The sequence below is a fragment of the Myotis myotis genome, unplaced genomic scaffold (genome assembly GCF_014108235.1).
Source record: "Myotis myotis isolate mMyoMyo1 unplaced genomic scaffold, mMyoMyo1.p scaffold_m19_p_17, whole genome shotgun sequence".
In the NCBI taxonomy this organism is placed as follows: Eukaryota; Metazoa; Chordata; class Mammalia; order Chiroptera; family Vespertilionidae; genus Myotis; species Myotis myotis.
This window is the reverse complement of record NW_023416321.1, coordinates 18,009,880-18,026,169: the sequence shown is the minus strand read 5'-3', so window position 1 is coordinate 18,026,169 and position 16,290 is coordinate 18,009,880. Positions and strand designations below refer to the sequence as shown.

Genomic DNA, 16,290 nt, shown 5'->3' with positions numbered 1-16,290 from the left:
GATGTTATCGCTGCTCAGAGGCCGCAGGACACACATTCGCAGGGACGACTTTGGGAGGCCACGTGCTGTCCCCCTCAGGACGTGGGAGAAACCCCTGCGGCTCCCCGTTGTTCCGATGGTCTGTCCAGTGAGTGATTCCCGTTTCCCCAAAGGCTGCCTCTCATTAGCGTGAAGGGGGGTGGGGGTGTGGAGAAGGGGTGGGGGGAGAGAAACAGCAGAAAGCCCTGGCTCGGTGTTAGAGCCCGGGAACCGTGTCTGCAAAAATGACAGCTAGAGCTTTCTGGCTCCTCTGCTTGGTCCTTGGATCATCTCCCGAAGCCCCAGTGGCGGAGGGAAAAGGTAAGAGCGATCAACTGCTGAGCCCTGGGAGAGGGACTGGGATGGGGGCGGGGGGGGGGGGAGGGGGGTCTGGGGCGGGGGGCCCGATGAAGGGAGAGACAGAAAGGGGTCAGAGTTTGCAAGAGAGGAGACTCCGGGTCCGTGTAGCGTGTTCGTAGGGAGCAAAATGGGTCCCGAAGATGTTGTGTGTCTCGGCAGCCTTTTCGGAAAGAAGCCAGTGCTGCTACTGAAATGATCACGAGCGAGCCGGGCGGGCTGCAGGAAACTTTGCATGTTAAGTAGCTGCTCCTTCACCGAGCAGGGGACGTGCCAGGAGGGGTCGCGGCGCGCCCGTGGGGAACCTCGCCGCCCCGCTCGCAGGACGCGGCGGCAGCAGGCGCCCCGGAGAGCGCGGGGTCTGACCTGCGCCCGAGCCCCGCGGGCGGTCATCGCAGCGCTGGGTGAGCCCCCCCCGGGGGCCGAGGGCGCAGAGAGCAAAAACCCGACCTTCCTCCCCTCTCCCCGTGGCCCCAACGAACGGCCCTGTCACACCTGAGTCTTTAAGACACACAATTCCGTGCACGGCATGAAAATGAGTGACGGAGGGAATGCAGAAATGAGGATTTTCTGTGGCGAGGTGTTTTTGTTTTGCTTGGGGGCGGGTGGGGGGGGGGATGTTTTGTTCGATTCACTATCTCTGGGAAAAGAGCTTCCGCACCTCACAGGGCAATTTACTCTGGGCTATTTTTCCACATTGAATGACTTCAGTGGCATTTAACCCAAATATCAGACCATCTTTCCCATGACAACAGATGGTGATATCAATGGGGAAGCAGTTGGAAGGGCAACAGTTGACAGTCAGGAATTGGACAGCCACCAGGACTTTACTCAGCTGTGTGTGGGACAACGCTGGCCACGATGAGTCAGAATCAACCTCTTTGCAAAAACATGAACCATAACCAGCTATTATTGCTGGGTGAAAGCTGATGTTAAAGGAGATAATCGATTTGGCAAGATAAGTCACTTTAAATGAAGTGTTGCAAGAGCTGCAAACCAAGTGCAGACCAAGCTCCTCCATGCAAGAGGAGAGAAATGCTGAAAACCAGCCGGTTAAGACGACAGAGAAAAAGAGAGACGGGTCCCGGAGCCTGTCTGGAGGGCACTGGGACCCAGGCAAACGGGGAGCTGATCTTGTGTAACTGGGCATGGAAAGCTGCCCAGCTTCCAAGTTGGCTGAAGTTTGCTCACCAATCTGTCTGGAGCCCTGGGGAATATCATTAATAATTTTTTAAAAAAATTTGTTTACATGCCATACCATGTAGATTTTTTCTCCACCATCAGAGGAGGGGAAATTGCAAGCAATGTGTGTGCTTTTATACTTCACCAGGGGCCTCTGCCTCCCAGCCGGGCTTCAAAAATCTCTCCTAGCTGTAGTTCGCCAGTAAGTGGTGTCCAAGAAGCCAGATAAAAATCCACTCCCAAACGCTCGATTCTGGAGACCAAGATGACAGTGTAAACACGGATGGGAAAACCAAATAGTTCTGTTGTCAGGGGCGCTTAAACAATTGGGAGAACCTGTAATATGAGACCTCGCCCCCTGGGGTTTGCTCTCGGCACTTTCTCTGCAAGCCGCACACAGCAAAAAGGCGGATGTTTATATATACATTACAGAAGGGGCAGCAAGAGCTTGTTCCTCGGCCAGAATTGTCAATCATGTTTAGTCCTAGGACAAATAGGGGGTTGTCATTTTAAAAGCTATCGATTTGGAAAGGTTCCTTAAAGACAATGAAATGTTCCCACGTGGTGAGAAAGTCTTCTTAGCTGGCCTCATTCTTAGAGGGCAAGACCCTCATCTCCGCCTTCCTCTGGGGCCCAGGAAACGGACCAGATGCGGAGGCTTCCCTCCCCCGACCACCGGGGCGCCTTCCTCTCGCCCTCCCTTCTCTGTTCTTCACTCCCAGGTCTCCTGGCCTCCCCAGCCTCCTCCCGCAGGTGCCTAAGTTTGCATTGCCCCCCACCTCCTCTCCCCTCCCAGGGCCCTGTCCTCTTCCTCTCCATCGGTCTCTCCTCCCCCCCGCGGCCTCACCTCCTCTGCCAGCCTCCCTCCCTCAGCCTCCCGGCCTCTCCTCTGTTCTCCCCACAGCCTCGCCGCCCCACGACAGGAACCCCGATCCAGGCGGCGGTCCGAGCGCGGAGGAGCCGCCGGGGCCGCGGGAACAGCCAGTCCCCGAGGCCGCTCCTCCCGCCTGGTCGGACCCGCGGCGCCGGAAGCCTCCGCCGCCCGCCGAGAACCGGACTGGCTTCCGGGAGGCCGCGCGCGCGCCCGCCGGCCCGCCGAGCCCGCGCCTCCCGCAGGCGGAGAACCGCGCGTCGCCGCGCCGCGCACCCGCACGGGAGGATTCCCCGCCCCGTGCGCGCGCCCTAGCCCTGCGCTTCCCCGCCGCGCGCCCGCCTGCGCGCGCCCCCGACGGCCTCGCTCACCCCAACCGGCCGCGCGCCGCCGCGCCGCCCGCGCCTCCGCCTCCGCCGCCGCCGCCGCGCCTGGATCGGCCGCGGGGGGACGCGGAGCCCGGCGCCGAGTCCTGCGCGAACGCCTGTCGGGTGGATCTGGACGAGCGCGAGTCCTACTGCGCCAGCGAGTTCGGTGAGCCCCGCCCCGCAGCTCCTCCCGGGCCCGGGCTGCGTTGCCCCGGCCGCCCGGCGAGCCCTTCCGAGCCGAGAGCGCTCGGCGGTGCGCGCGGACACCCCACAGAGCCCTAGAGAAACCCACCGACTCGGTCCTGCAGGCCCCAGACCCGTGTGCACTATGTCTTGCTTTGTTATAAACGCACTGACTGGGGAAAGAAAGGGGAAGCGAGCGTTATGCACGTGTCCAAACTCTCTGTTTTTTGAAGCAGCAGTGAACGGAATCGTGCATGATGTGGACGTGGTCGGCCCAGGGATCCAGCTGGTGACTCTGCTGGTGGACCGGGACGGGCTGTACAAGATGAACCGCCTGTACCTCACTCCGGACGGCTTTTTCTTCCGAGTCCACATCTTAGCCCTAGACTCCTCCAGCTGCAATAAGACATGTCCAGAGTTGAAGCCTGGTATTGAAGCTCATCTGACCACTTTTTATGTCCTTTATTTACATCACTATTTGTAACGTGGGTGCCACAGCTCGGTCGCCCCAGCACCTTTGGGGGGGAGGGGTGTTCCAAGACGAATAGAATTTGGACGACTGGTACTGTTTTTGTCCACTGTTAAGCTCCAATACCACCTCCCCCCCCCCGCCCTCCGCTTAAAGGTGGGAACAGCACGGATTGACGGATTGGCACAAAGCAGGCATTCAGTAAATATTCGTTGACCAATTGAGTGCATGATTGGAAACACCCTTGCCAGAAGGGGTCCATAAGGGGCTCTGTTTAAACGGTGTTTAGAAAAATCCTTGAGGGTTGGGATGCCGATACCCTCTCTCCCGTCTCTCTCTCGAGATGTGCTCTGGCAAAATCCTGGTGGCACATTGTGATTAGGACCCTCGTTCTCTAATGTTGAGTGTTTACAGGTGCATTATCTGGTTATCTTCTAAAGGTCATTATTACACTGTTTCCACCAGTTGTCTGAGGTTCAAAATAAATAGAGCAAGATAATAGATTCAAGTTTAGTCGTTTCTTTTTTTTTTTTTTCTTTAAATATATTTTATTGATTTTTTACAGAGAGGAAGGGAGAGAGAGAGAGAGAGAGTCAGAAACAACGATGAGAGAGAAACATCGATTAGCTGCCTCCTGCACATCTCCCACTGGGGACGTGTCCGCAACCCAGGCACATGCCCTTGACCGGAATCGAACCTGGGACCTTTCAGTCCGCAGGCCGACGCTCCATCCACTGAGCCAAACCGGTTTTGGCAGTCGTTTCTTAAAGATCTTACATTTTCTTATTGTTTCATGGCATTTAAAAGACACTATGAATTTATACCTTTTTCCCCCCCCAGGCAGCAGGTATATTGTGATGGGCCACATCTACCATAAGAGACGGCAGCTCCCTACAGCTCTGCTCCAGGTCCTAAGAGGGCGCCTCCGACCAGGAGATGGACTGCTCCGGAGCAGCAGCAGCTACGTGAAAAGGTTTAACCGAAAAAGGGATGTGCAGGTTCAAGGTGCAGTTCACACCCAATGCACTTGAATTTACCATCCCAGCATTTCTGGATCATAAGAGACTTGGAATTGATCAACACAGGAAGGGTCTATCTTCATGGAATGGGACCTTCTTTTATAATAGGGCACATGGCTCCTTTATATGAACTAGTTGCATAGTTCCAACTCGAATCGTGAAGTTGTCACCTTATTTACAAGATGCTTCCTAAATGTATGCTTCTGAGCTCGGTGGCAAAGTTATTCTTAGTGCTAGTAATGCACATAGCTACTGACCTGTCCCATTAACAGATCACTGCTTCATGCTGTTTATTTTTAATTATTTTAATTTAAATACATTCTCAGTAGAAATAGTTCACAAAAAACATTTCCTTGATTTTATATACAACTTTGAATAGTTTATATCACGTATCAAACCAAATGTTATACCGACAGCATCACATTTTAAGTTCTGTACATAACAGTAAGTGCACTAGTCAAAGACATGTATGATGTCATATAGATCAAACAGATGGGTCAGAGCCCAAGACACGATATGAAGTTTTACACTTAAAGAATATTGAAGGGCTTACTTCAAGCAAAATATTGCTCAAACAAGTGTTTCTGATTTACCAAAGTGTAAGATAGTTTATTTTCATGCCTCCCTGCTCCTAAAAGCCTATCTTTTGTGCGGAACTGCCAGCTATCCCAATGCTAAACATATTCGGGGTGTATCTGATGTCATTTTTCTATTAAGACCAAGTATCATGTTTGTGTTTGTCAAGCAGTAAACCTTGCCTTGAAATCAGATCTTTGGATGCACTTTTTTTTCCCCACCTCACTGAGCCCCCCAAATTAGGGAGGAAGCATTTCTCAAACTTACTCCACAAACCCTGGAACGAATATTCAATGATAGCTGGCAAGCATGTAAATTTTAAATGTTTTCCAATTGGGTTAAAAAAAAGTTTAACCGTTAGCTGAGTTTAATACTGATTTTTACTTGAATCCACAAAAATATTAACAATTTTCCCCCCCAGAAGACCAAGCTGTACTTCAGTTCATTTAAAATGCTGTATTTCAGTTCATTTGAAACACTGACTAGACCAGCCGTGGGCAAACTACGACCCGCGGGCCAGATCCGGCCCATTTGAAATGAATAAAACTATTGAAAAAAAAGACTGTACCTTTTTATGTAATGATGTTTACTTTGAATTTATATTAGCTCACACAAACACTTCATCCATGCTTTTGTTCCGGCCCTCTGGTCCAGTTTAAGAACCCATTGTGGCCCTCGAGTCAAAAAGTTTGCCCACCCCTGGACTAGACACTGGTAACCCATGGTAAGATTACTGCCTAAAAAAAAGATAAAAAGGAACTGCACTAGAGAGAAGACAGCCTATTTGGTGTGAAAGGACATGCACTCAGTGAGCTCAAGAAGCGTCTGGCTGTAGTGGCACACAGGCTCAGTGGCGAGACGGCACTGCAGGACACCAGGACAGGACACTTAGAGACACTTGAGGGGAACAAGTAGCAATAGCCTGAGACATAACATCTGAGTGTGATGGGAGATATGGCTACTGTATTTGTCCCAAGCATGGGCAGAGAGGTAAAATAAAGGCTGAGAGGTTCCGTTATTCTGTGGTTAAAGCATTACTGAAAAAAAAAAAAAAATTAGAGAATTTTCCCAAAAGTGAGTCTTGCCCAAACATCTTAAAAATCATACTAGAGCCCTAACTGGTTTGGCTCAGTGGAAGCGCGTCGGCCTGCAGACTAAAAGGTCCCAGGTTCGATTCCCGTCAAGGGCATGTACCTTGGTTGTGGGCACAACCCTAGTGGGAGGTGTGCAGGAGGCAGCTGATCGATGTTTCTCTCTCATCGATGTTTCTAACTATCCCTCTCCCTTCCTCTCTGTAAAAAATTAATAAAATATTTTTAAAAAATCATACTAGAAAGGCTTGACAATCAACTGCGTTCTGACATGACCTATTAGCAGTAGAGTATGCAGTGAATGAGGAGCTTCTGGGTTAGTTATAGGATAAAAATGAACCCAGACGTAAGTAGCAGCAGTCGCAAAAAACAAAGCTGAATTTTTAAATGTCAAGGCTAAGTGGGGAAAAACAATGGCCAGATAGGGAAATGATTGGTTGGATGGTCAGATGTTAGAGCATAAAGTTATGACTATGATCTGGTTTAAAAGAGAAAAAAAAATACCACTTTTAGAGAGCCTGAAGGTTAGGGTTTGCTTAGCCTGATTTGATAGTACTACTTTGAGTTTTGGAAACACAAAATGTCCCAGCACTGTGATCTGCGTGATGCTAGAAGGCCATACAGTTAGTATGTACACTGCGGCAAACACAAGCAGGCCAGATTCTTAGGAACTTCCTCTTAAAATTAAGGCCATCATTTAAGGTTTGCAATGACAGTAATGAGGCTCAAAGGAGTTAGAGCAGTGGTGGGCATGGGGATGGGCACAGGAGACAGTGAGTTGAAGGAGAAAAAAAGACTTGTTTTTCTTTTGGTAACAGATACACTTTTTTTTGGTACTAGCTTTTTACCTTTGTTTACCTAAAAACTGACCCTTAATACACCAATTCAATTTCAGGAACAGGACTTTATAATTTAAAAAACAGCCTATTTCTTCAGCTGAATTTGGTCCCAACTGGATCAACTGGGAAGTGATTTAAAAGCCTTTTTTGGTATTTTATTCTAAGTAAATAGAAGGGTCTCAGAATATTTCAAATTATTACAGCCCTGGCTAGGTGGCTGTTGGTTGGAGTGTCACTCCTACACCAAAAAGTTGCAGGTTCGATTCCCAGTCAGGGCACATTATCTAGGTTGTGGGTTCAAATCCCCCTTGGGCGCATATGGGAGGTAACCAATTGATGTTTCTCTCTTTCTCCCTCTCTCTAAAATCAAAACATATCCTTGGGTGAGGATTACAAAAATTATTAAAAAGACTTCTCAGCTGGCTCTAAGTACGTGTAAGATATTACTTTGCCCATGAGATACCATTCTCACTTTAAGGGCTCCAAATCTGAGGCTTACAGGGACAGCCTCAATCACAAGAGTGAGTTCTGCAGTAACCACAGTGTTGTGTAGCTCAGTCTGTAAGTGCATATTTGAAAGGTCATCAGGTTGGCTCTTTAATAATATCAGAAACATACAAAGATGCAGGGAGTCTGCCTAATAGAAATGAACAGGGACAGGGAAAGAACTTTTATTTGCAGATTCTGGGAAGGTAGATTACAAACCACAGCAACTGTCAGTGTCTCTAAAAAACACTCCAGGCCACTTGACATATAAAATGGTAACTGTTTCACTTTAAAAATATCTCTAAAAGTTCACAACTTTAAAAACCTACCTATTGCAGGGCATTAACTAAAATCAAATCCTGCAGAATTTGGATAGGAGCAAAAAAAGCGTTACCAATATTATGAAAATACATTTCCTGAACTAGTTTCAAGGATTGTGAATTTGGCAGATGAAACATAACAAGCATTGAAAATACCCTTAGCCAAGGAAATCTATTGATGTAAAATAAATATATTTACAAGTTCAAAGACTGGGTAGAAAAATCCTAACCACCACAAATGAGCATTTTACTACTTGGATTATTGAGAAGAAAAAAAAATAGCTGTAATACCAAATAGCAGAAGCTTGTCAATACTCATAAAAAAGCTTTTGAAACTCCTCATGTGTTCTAAGAATGTATGCTTTTCAAAAATTACCTTTGGAAGACTAAACTCTGTAGTTGATAAAAACCATAAAATGTCTATGTATTTATATGGTGATAGAAATTGCAAAAGGTTTTATAATATTAAATACACATATGAAATTAATGTCTCCCTGGTCAGAGGATTCCCATAAAATTCGCCTTTTTTGCACAATTTGGCAATGCCAACAGCTACAGAAAATATATCAACCAACCAACCAACCAACCAACCACTGTTTCATTAGAAACTGCACCAAATCCAATGTGAAAAACATTACTTTATTTTTCTAGGATGAAATGTCCTATTACGTACAAAAAGAATTGCTGTTTAGAATTTACCACAATCTGTTAAAAACATAGCAATCTATTGCCTACAGGTAGGAAAGTTCTTGCCGCAACAAGTTTTAAATGGTTAAGCCCATATATATCTATATCTCTCTCTATATGAATAAATAGTACAGAAATACTGTGATGTGATGAGATGCAGAATAATTTTATAATTCATTAAAATGTAGGATTCTTGCATCAACATAGTGCATACAATATGTAACATTTTTCAAAAGTAAAAGGACAAAATAACCTATATTTGATTACTTCCATGTTAATATTTTAACAAAAACGACTTCCATGTTTCATATTGAGCATTAGTCTCTTTAGTTTGTAAGCATAGGTTTAAGTGACATTTTTATGTACAAAAAGCAATGGGCTTCATTAGACAAAATTAACCCAGAATAACCTGTACACCTGAGCCTGGAATAAGAAAGAACCGGGAACTGTAGCAACATCTTTCAAGAAACAAAGGTCTGGGAAAGGTTTTGCATAGCAGGGTGATATTAAACAGTAAACTTTTAAAAAACATTAATTCCAGAACGTGGTGGGACAAAGCTAGTATGAGTTAGTGCAAAATCTAGTAAAATGTTTGCAAAGCTGCATAAGCCAACCATGGCAGGTCGTCTAGAAGCTGTTATTCCAATGCCGTGGTACAGCTGTACAGTTAGAACACAGGAAGGAGAAACATGCAAATGTGCCTCCTCCACGGCTTCCATTCCCCACCCTACTGCTTACCCTACTTTTTCTTATGTGGAAAGAAAGAAAAAATCCAAACAACTCAACCAACCAACCAAAAAAAAGTACAAAAACAGAGGATGCCATCTAAAAAAATGCCCTTCATCAACTAAGTAGCTGTCTGTGACTAATAATTTGCCTCGTATCAAAATGTACAGATGAAGGCAATGTGTGTTTGTCACATTACCTTTTTTATTAGTACAATCAACTGATGCAACAGGACTAGCACACCCCTGAAGATTTTTCTCTGATGTGATGACAATGGGCTGGGAACTATAAAAGGAAGGGCTATTACTATCCTGGACAAACCCAGGTACGATGGGATGGTTCTGCCTTTTATTTACCTTGCAGCCCACCCTTTCCCCTTAAAGGCTTACAGATAATCATTAGCGCACATTCAAAGACACCATCTGTGGGAGAAAAATGATCTCCATTTATTTTGTTTCATATACATCCATAGTTGAATTTTAATACAAAAAGAAAAAAATTAGAATCTGACAAATGTTTACAAACAAGATACCTTCAAATAGAGTTTACTCATTTTAGCCTGGTGCAGAGTAAATGACAAATTGTACTGTTATATTCAAGGCAACAGAGTCTGTAGTCCAGGACCACTTAGCTCAACCTTTATGCAAGCTTAATTTTTATCTACCATGAACAATAAACTCATTGTTGATTCCCAGTTGTGTGTGTGTGCACATGTGTACATAGCAGCTCCTTTCATAGAAAGAAAAGACATCTAGAGGTCGTCTTGTACTTTTACCTATAGGAATCATGATAAGATACAGAATGGATTACATGTAACCAGGGCTGGATTTTATAAGAAAAAATAATTAGCTGACAAATGAGGGCAGCAATAAAAAAGCGTCTTTTTTTTTGCAACAATAAATAAATACAGTCAAAAGTTTTCTGTGAGACTCTAAACCAGCTTCTTCACTGAAGAGCAGACGTGGCATTTCCATGGAGTTACACTTGACCCCATATTATCTTTTTTTCTTGCTTTCCTTTTTCTTTTTTTTTTCAATAAACAAAGTTTTCCCGCTTCTGCCACAATAGTAAAACCATTTGATCTTGACAAGATAATGGTGTCGTTGACTTCGCTTTTCCCTTGTCCGTTGGACAAAATTGGTCAAGAATAAAATTGGACTGTTATGACCAATAAAAACGAAGTTTAGGTCAAGTCTTGTCAGGATAACCTGACTAAAAACATCTGGCTCCTTAATTTAAAATAGTTCAGACAACCAGATTCTTGCTGTTTTATGTTTAGGTTAACACGCTGAACTTTAAGAAGCTGTAGACTGCAGCTTGTTGTTATGAGACCTACAGAATACAGAAAAAAGGGAACAATTAAGCACCCTTCATTTTTGAAAACAATGATGCTTCATGTGGATGCCAAGGTCAATCTGTCTAGGGAAGCAGCCATGCTCTTTCATTTTCCCTTGGTGAGCAAATGTATTGAGAACAAGTAAGAAACGTTTAGGCTTAAAATTTAAAAATTTCACTGTACACAAAATATGAAAATTCACAGAAAAAAGCCAATATTAAAATATATATATATTTGCCTAATAAAAATTACATTTTTAGCCAAAGGAACAAATAGGGACATTTACAGAAGCATTACCCTTGTGGTAAAAGATGTGTATGCATTTGTGCGTCTGTGCGTGTGCACGTGTATGCATGCGTGTGCTTATTTACACTGATTTGGGGAATGTGAAGGGAAAAAATTATGTTAAAAGAGAAGTAAAAATATTAAAATCACATTTTTCTATTAAACTCCAGAAAGTCTTCTTTCTAGTTTCACAGTTTTATTCACAACTTTTGTTAGTAAACCAAATTACTGTACAGTTACTAGAACTAAGTCAAAGTATGTCCTACTGCAATAGAGTATATAAATACAGCAATTCAGGAGTTTACAATCTTAAATACATTGTTCAACATGGCTGCTAGAATAAATTGTTTATTACTATACATCTTTATTTAACATTAAAAATTAAATTAACTAATCTGAACTTTGGGGTGGCAACTTTGAGTTAGGTAATCACGTGGTTTAGTAAAAGTGTGACCCCCACATCCAGTTCTGATTCCAGTTAAAAATTCAGACTAAAGATATCACAATCTGTAAGAAAAGAAAGAACATGGATGGTATAAATGATGAATGGTAACAAAGTACAGTAATGAAAATAATTTGCAAACAATGCTGGTGATCATCCTATATAATAAAACCCTAATATGCTAAGTGTCTGGTCATCCAGTTGTCCATTCAACCAATCAAAGTGTAATATGCTAATGATACACTAACACCGCTCAACCGCTGGCTATGACGTGCACTGACCACCAGGGAGCAGACAGTTGAGGGGTCGACCAGTCACTATGATGTGCACTGACCACCAGGGGGCCAGATGCTCTGACTGGTAGGTTAGCTCACTGCTGGGGTCTGGCCAATTGGGACTGAGCGAGATGGGCCAACACACCCTTGAGCCCTCCTGCGGTCCCTCCTGGGCTGGCCAACCTTCTGCATCCCTCCCCGGCCCTGATCATGCACTGGTGGGGTCCCACGGCCTGGCCTGCGCCTTCTCACAATCCAGGACCCTTTGGGGGATGTCAGAGAACCGGTTTCAGCCCGATTCCGCAGGCTAGGCCAAGGGACCCCACTGGTGCAAAAATTTGTGCACCGGGCCTCTAGTAAATTAAAAATGGGGGAAATATGGCAAAGGAAAAACTGGGAACCATAAATAAATCAAATTTCAGTGATTGGCTATATATGTGTGTCATTCTGCCTTAAATCGGCAAATAAAAAATTCCCTAACATCTCTTCAATTATATTTTGTTTATTTAAGCAGAATTGAGCAAGCTCCTCAATGGGCTGCCATGTTCTTATTAAAACTATATAAACTCAAATATAATAAAAAGCTACATAAGATAACCTGGTGGCAAGCTCTCCCAAGTGGTCACTTCTTGTACTGATCCAACCCCCTCCTCCCCCCCTTCCTTTGTTTCCACAGGCCTAGCAGCAGCTGCTACCTCTCCCACTCAGGGTTCTGCCTGCAGACTCCCAGCTTCCCCCTCACAGTTCCCACCAAAGGCTATGTATATAGCCTTTTCAATTAAAAAAAAATGTTTTTAGAAATTTATTCAGAGGATAATTGTTGGCGGTATAACCCAAAAAGTATGGAGAGGCCTGTGAATAAGCTGCAGCCCCCCCGTCCTGTCTTTTTTTTTTTTTTTTTTTTTTAATATATATTTCTTTATTGGTTTCAGAGAGGAAGGGAGAAGGAGAGAGAGATAGAAACATCAATGATGAGAGAGAATCATTGATGGGCTGCCTCCTGCACGCACCCCACTGGAGACTGAGCCCGCAACCCATGCATGTGCCCTTGGCCGGAATCGAACCTGGGACCCTTCAGTCTGCAGGCTGACACTCTATCCACTGAGCCAAGCCAGCTAGGGCTCCCCCGTCCTGTCTTTACTGAATGGGAACCTGGGCTCCCTAGGATCAATCACTTTGGACTTTCAGTTCTCAGATAGTTAGATTTGTTATACTGCTATTCTCCATTTTATCAATTTCATATTGTTTAAAATCCTGTTATGGCAAACAGAAGTGAGCTCATGTAACCATTTTCCCCTCCCTTCTTGAGTCCAAGTTTTACTTCCCTATAAACATAATCTTTCTATGCTGTCTAGAGGCCGATTCTCAAAGCTGAAAATCAATGTGGCACTTACATTACTATGACTATGTAAATCTTTTTCTCTGCAGCATCTATGCCTGTGCTAAGAGGGCATTCTCACTATTCCTATGCATTTCGTTTTTCAAGGAGTTTCTAATTTTTTCCCTTCCTTCCTTCCTTCCTTCCTATATATTTTTATTGATTTCAGAGAGGAAGGGAGAAGAGATAGAAACATCAATGATGAGAAAGAATCATGGATCAGCTGCTTCCCGCATGTCCCCTACTGGGGATGGAGCCTGTAACCCCAGGCATGTGCCCTCGACAGGGATTGAACCCAGGACCTTTTAGTCCGCAGGCCAATGCTCTATCCACTAAGCCAAACCGGCTAGGGCTCTAATTGCCTTTCATTTTCTCCCAGACACCTCCCTCATGGGAGTGCTCCACTCTCCAGCTCCAGTTTGGGCTGCTAGCTGTGTAGGCCTGCCATACAATGTCACCCTGGGACACAGGAATTCCCATTGATTTCTTGAACCTCTTGTTTCCTGGATTCAAGGTCTTGTTTGCTTGATTTGCTTATTTAGCTACTGAACATCTTAAAATAACTTGCTGAGAAAGGTGTATGGGAAGGAGCCCCTTTCTGAGCCCTTACATACTAACATGTATTCTTTCTCTTGGATTGTTTGGCTGGACAAAGACTTCTAGGCTGAAAATCATTTTTCCTCAAACTTTTTGATTTATTTCTCCTTAATACTCTAGCATTCTAGTTGCTAGAGAAAAGTCTGATACCAGTCTAATTCTTGTTGATTTGTAGATTGTCTGTTTTAAAGAGCTTCTTTTAATCTGGCATCTGGAATTTTACATGATGTGTGGGGTGGAGCTTTTTCCATGTGTCCAGCGGGCTCATTATGTTTATCAATGTCCTCAGCATTCCACACCACTTGCCCTGTTTTCCTACCACACAAAAAAGTAAGCTCCAAGGGAGCAAGAGCTTTACTTATTTATTGCTGTAGCCAATCTCCAGCATACAGCAAGGTCTCAACCATATGTTGAATGAATGAATGTATTTGCTTGGATTTGAAGTCTTGTGCCTCTCATTAGCTCAGGAAACTTTTCTTATATTAGTCTTTTGATCATTTCCTCTATTTCTGTATTTTCTTTCTGGAATTTTGGGTGCTCTAAAACATCTTTTTTCTTTCACATTTTTCATCTCCTTGTCTTTCTGTTCTTTATACTTGGAGAGTGTCTTGATCTTAACTTTCACTGCTTGAAATTAATTAAAAATTTTTCCAATCACTCACTCCTTTTCCTCAGATTGTTCTTTATTCCTAATATCCTGTTCACCATTTACATTATCTTCTAAAATTTCTCTCAGGCCATGATTTAGAGGAGTGGTTCTCAACCTTCCTAATGCCGCGACCCTTTAATACAGTTCCTCATGTTGTGGTGACCCCCAACCATAAAATTATTTTCATTGCTACTTCATAACTGTAATTTTGCTACTGTTATGAATCGTCATGTAAATATCTGATATGCAGGATGTACTTTCATTGTTACAAATTGAGCATAATTAAAGCATAGTGATTAATCACAAAAACAATATGTAATTATATATGTGTTTTCCGGTGGTCTTAGGAGACCCCTGTGAAAGGGTCAATCGACCGCCAAAGGGATCGCGACCCACAGGTTGAGAACCGCTGATTCAGAGGTTCTTTTTTTATTTTATTATTTATTTATTTATTAAAACAAAATTTTTTTGAGGCTCTTTTTAAAGTTCTCTCTTGGATATATTTTACGGCTACACCATGACCTTCCTCTTTCAGACTGCAGGCTTTCCTTACGTAGCTGGCTGCCCCTGGCTGTAGGTTCACAGATTTAAAAAAAGCTAATGGAGTAGACAGGTACCTGGAGAGCCCTGTGTATGTGTGTAGGGCTGGCTGGCAGGACTTTTTGCTTTAGATCATGGTTTCTCAATCTCACTACTGACATTTTGGAGCTGGATAATTCTGTTTGTGAGGGTGTCTTGTGCATTGTAGGATGTTTAGCAGCATCCCTGGCCTCTATTTATAGATGCCAATACCACTTCCCTCCTCTAAGTGTAACAACAACAAACATGTCTCCAGGAATTGCTAACTATCCCCTGGGAGCTGGGGATTGGACAAATTATCCCTGTTGAGAGCCAGAACTTTAGAATGAGGGTCTGGGGACCAGGCCTTTCAGAGGCCAGGGTACTTTACTCTGGGTCCCATTCTCTTCTGTCTACTCTAATCCCCTGAAGTTTAGTCCATTTCTTTAAAGAAGAATCCTGTGCTCTTCCAGCTTCTTGGGCTTCTCCTACACATAGGGGTTAGGGAAGGTAACTAGCTCACATACAGATGGTCCTGGCTTACGATGACTGGACTCAATGATGTTTTGACTTTACAAAGGTGCACAAGGGTTGTGCGTTCAGTAGAAACAGGTGAAGCTAAGCTATGATGTTCAGTAGGTTAGGTGTATTAATAAATGCATTTCGACTTAGGATTCTTTGGATTTATGTCAGATTTACTGGGACGAAACCCCACTGTTAAATTGTGGAGCATCTGTGTGAATCTTCAGTTATTCCCTCCCTTTCCCTTCTCTCTTGCCTTCCATGTGATTTCAGAACCTCCGTGTTGGAGGCCCTCTGGGGTTCTACTGAGCAGTAAGCTGTCATCTCTGCTGAAGAGCCCTCCCGGAGGGGTCTGGGCAGAGGCTCGCCTGGCTTCAATCAATCCTCTTCCATCTGCATCCAGTCTTCCAGAATCTGTTGAAATCTCATTAGCTAACTAACGACTACCATATTCTTTTCACTATTCTGAGTCTATCCCTTTTTATTACTTTATTGTTAGTTTCCTGGGGATTCTGTCATCCTATCTAATAAAAGAGAAACATGGTAATTGGAGTACGACTGCTACCCTTCCTATTGGCTAATCAGCGAGATATGCAAATTAACTGCCAGCCAAGAGGGCCGCCGGCAGCCAGGCAGCTTGAAACTAACATGAGGCTTGCTTGCTTCAGTGACGGAGGAAACCAACGTTCCCCACCGGCCGCTGCAGGCCTCTGAGCCTGCAGTTTGAAACACTGTAACAAATATACAGAAGCTAAACAAAACCCCAGAAACCTGCTTTCAGCGAGCCGGGATCTCAGAGCTAGAGTTATACAATGTTTCGATTATAAAACCCAAACAAACCAGATACCTGCTTTCAGCAGCAGAGGCCTCAGAGCTGGAGCCAGAGCTAAAGCTGGCCCAAAATAAAAATAAAAATAAAAAAAGGAGCAGTTGGGAGCTTCAGCCCTCAGCCCCTCACCCAGACTGGCCAGACACCCCAGTGGGGACCCCCACCCTGAAGGGTGTGTGATCAGCTGCAAAGAGCCATCATCCCCTCACCCAGGCTGACCAGGCACC

At 44.4% G+C, this 16,290-nt stretch overlaps 2 protein-coding genes across 15 annotated transcripts in view; one reads left to right on the top strand and one right to left on the bottom strand.

The window, feature by feature from the left end:
• Positions 1-202: 202 nt before the first annotated feature.
• On the top strand, positions 203-5,238 carry CUNH17orf58 (chromosome unknown C17orf58 homolog). Its single transcript, XM_036339926.1, has 4 exons — positions 203-339; positions 2,462-2,962; positions 3,216-3,407; positions 4,289-5,238. Exons 1-4 carry the CDS (start codon positions 264-266, stop codon positions 4,477-4,479), a joined length of 960 nt encoding a protein of 319 aa, XP_036195819.1. The 5' UTR covers positions 203-263; the 3' UTR covers positions 4,480-5,238.
• Positions 5,239-8,399: 3,161 nt separating this feature from the next.
• Positions 8,400-16,290, bottom strand: part of BPTF (bromodomain PHD finger transcription factor) — a 113,505-nt gene continuing 105,614 nt past the window's right edge. For 13 of the 14 annotated variants that reach the window (XM_036339907.1, XM_036339910.1, XM_036339912.1 and 10 more), the window contains one exon: positions 8,400-10,524. In XM_036339907.1, coding sequence (XP_036195800.1) covers positions 10,488-10,524 — 37 coding nt within the window. In that variant the 3' untranslated portion in view covers positions 8,400-10,487. Of the gene's footprint in view, positions 10,525-10,992; positions 11,321-16,290 lie in introns of those variants that run through there. The other variant, XM_036339908.1, reaches the window with a different exon arrangement.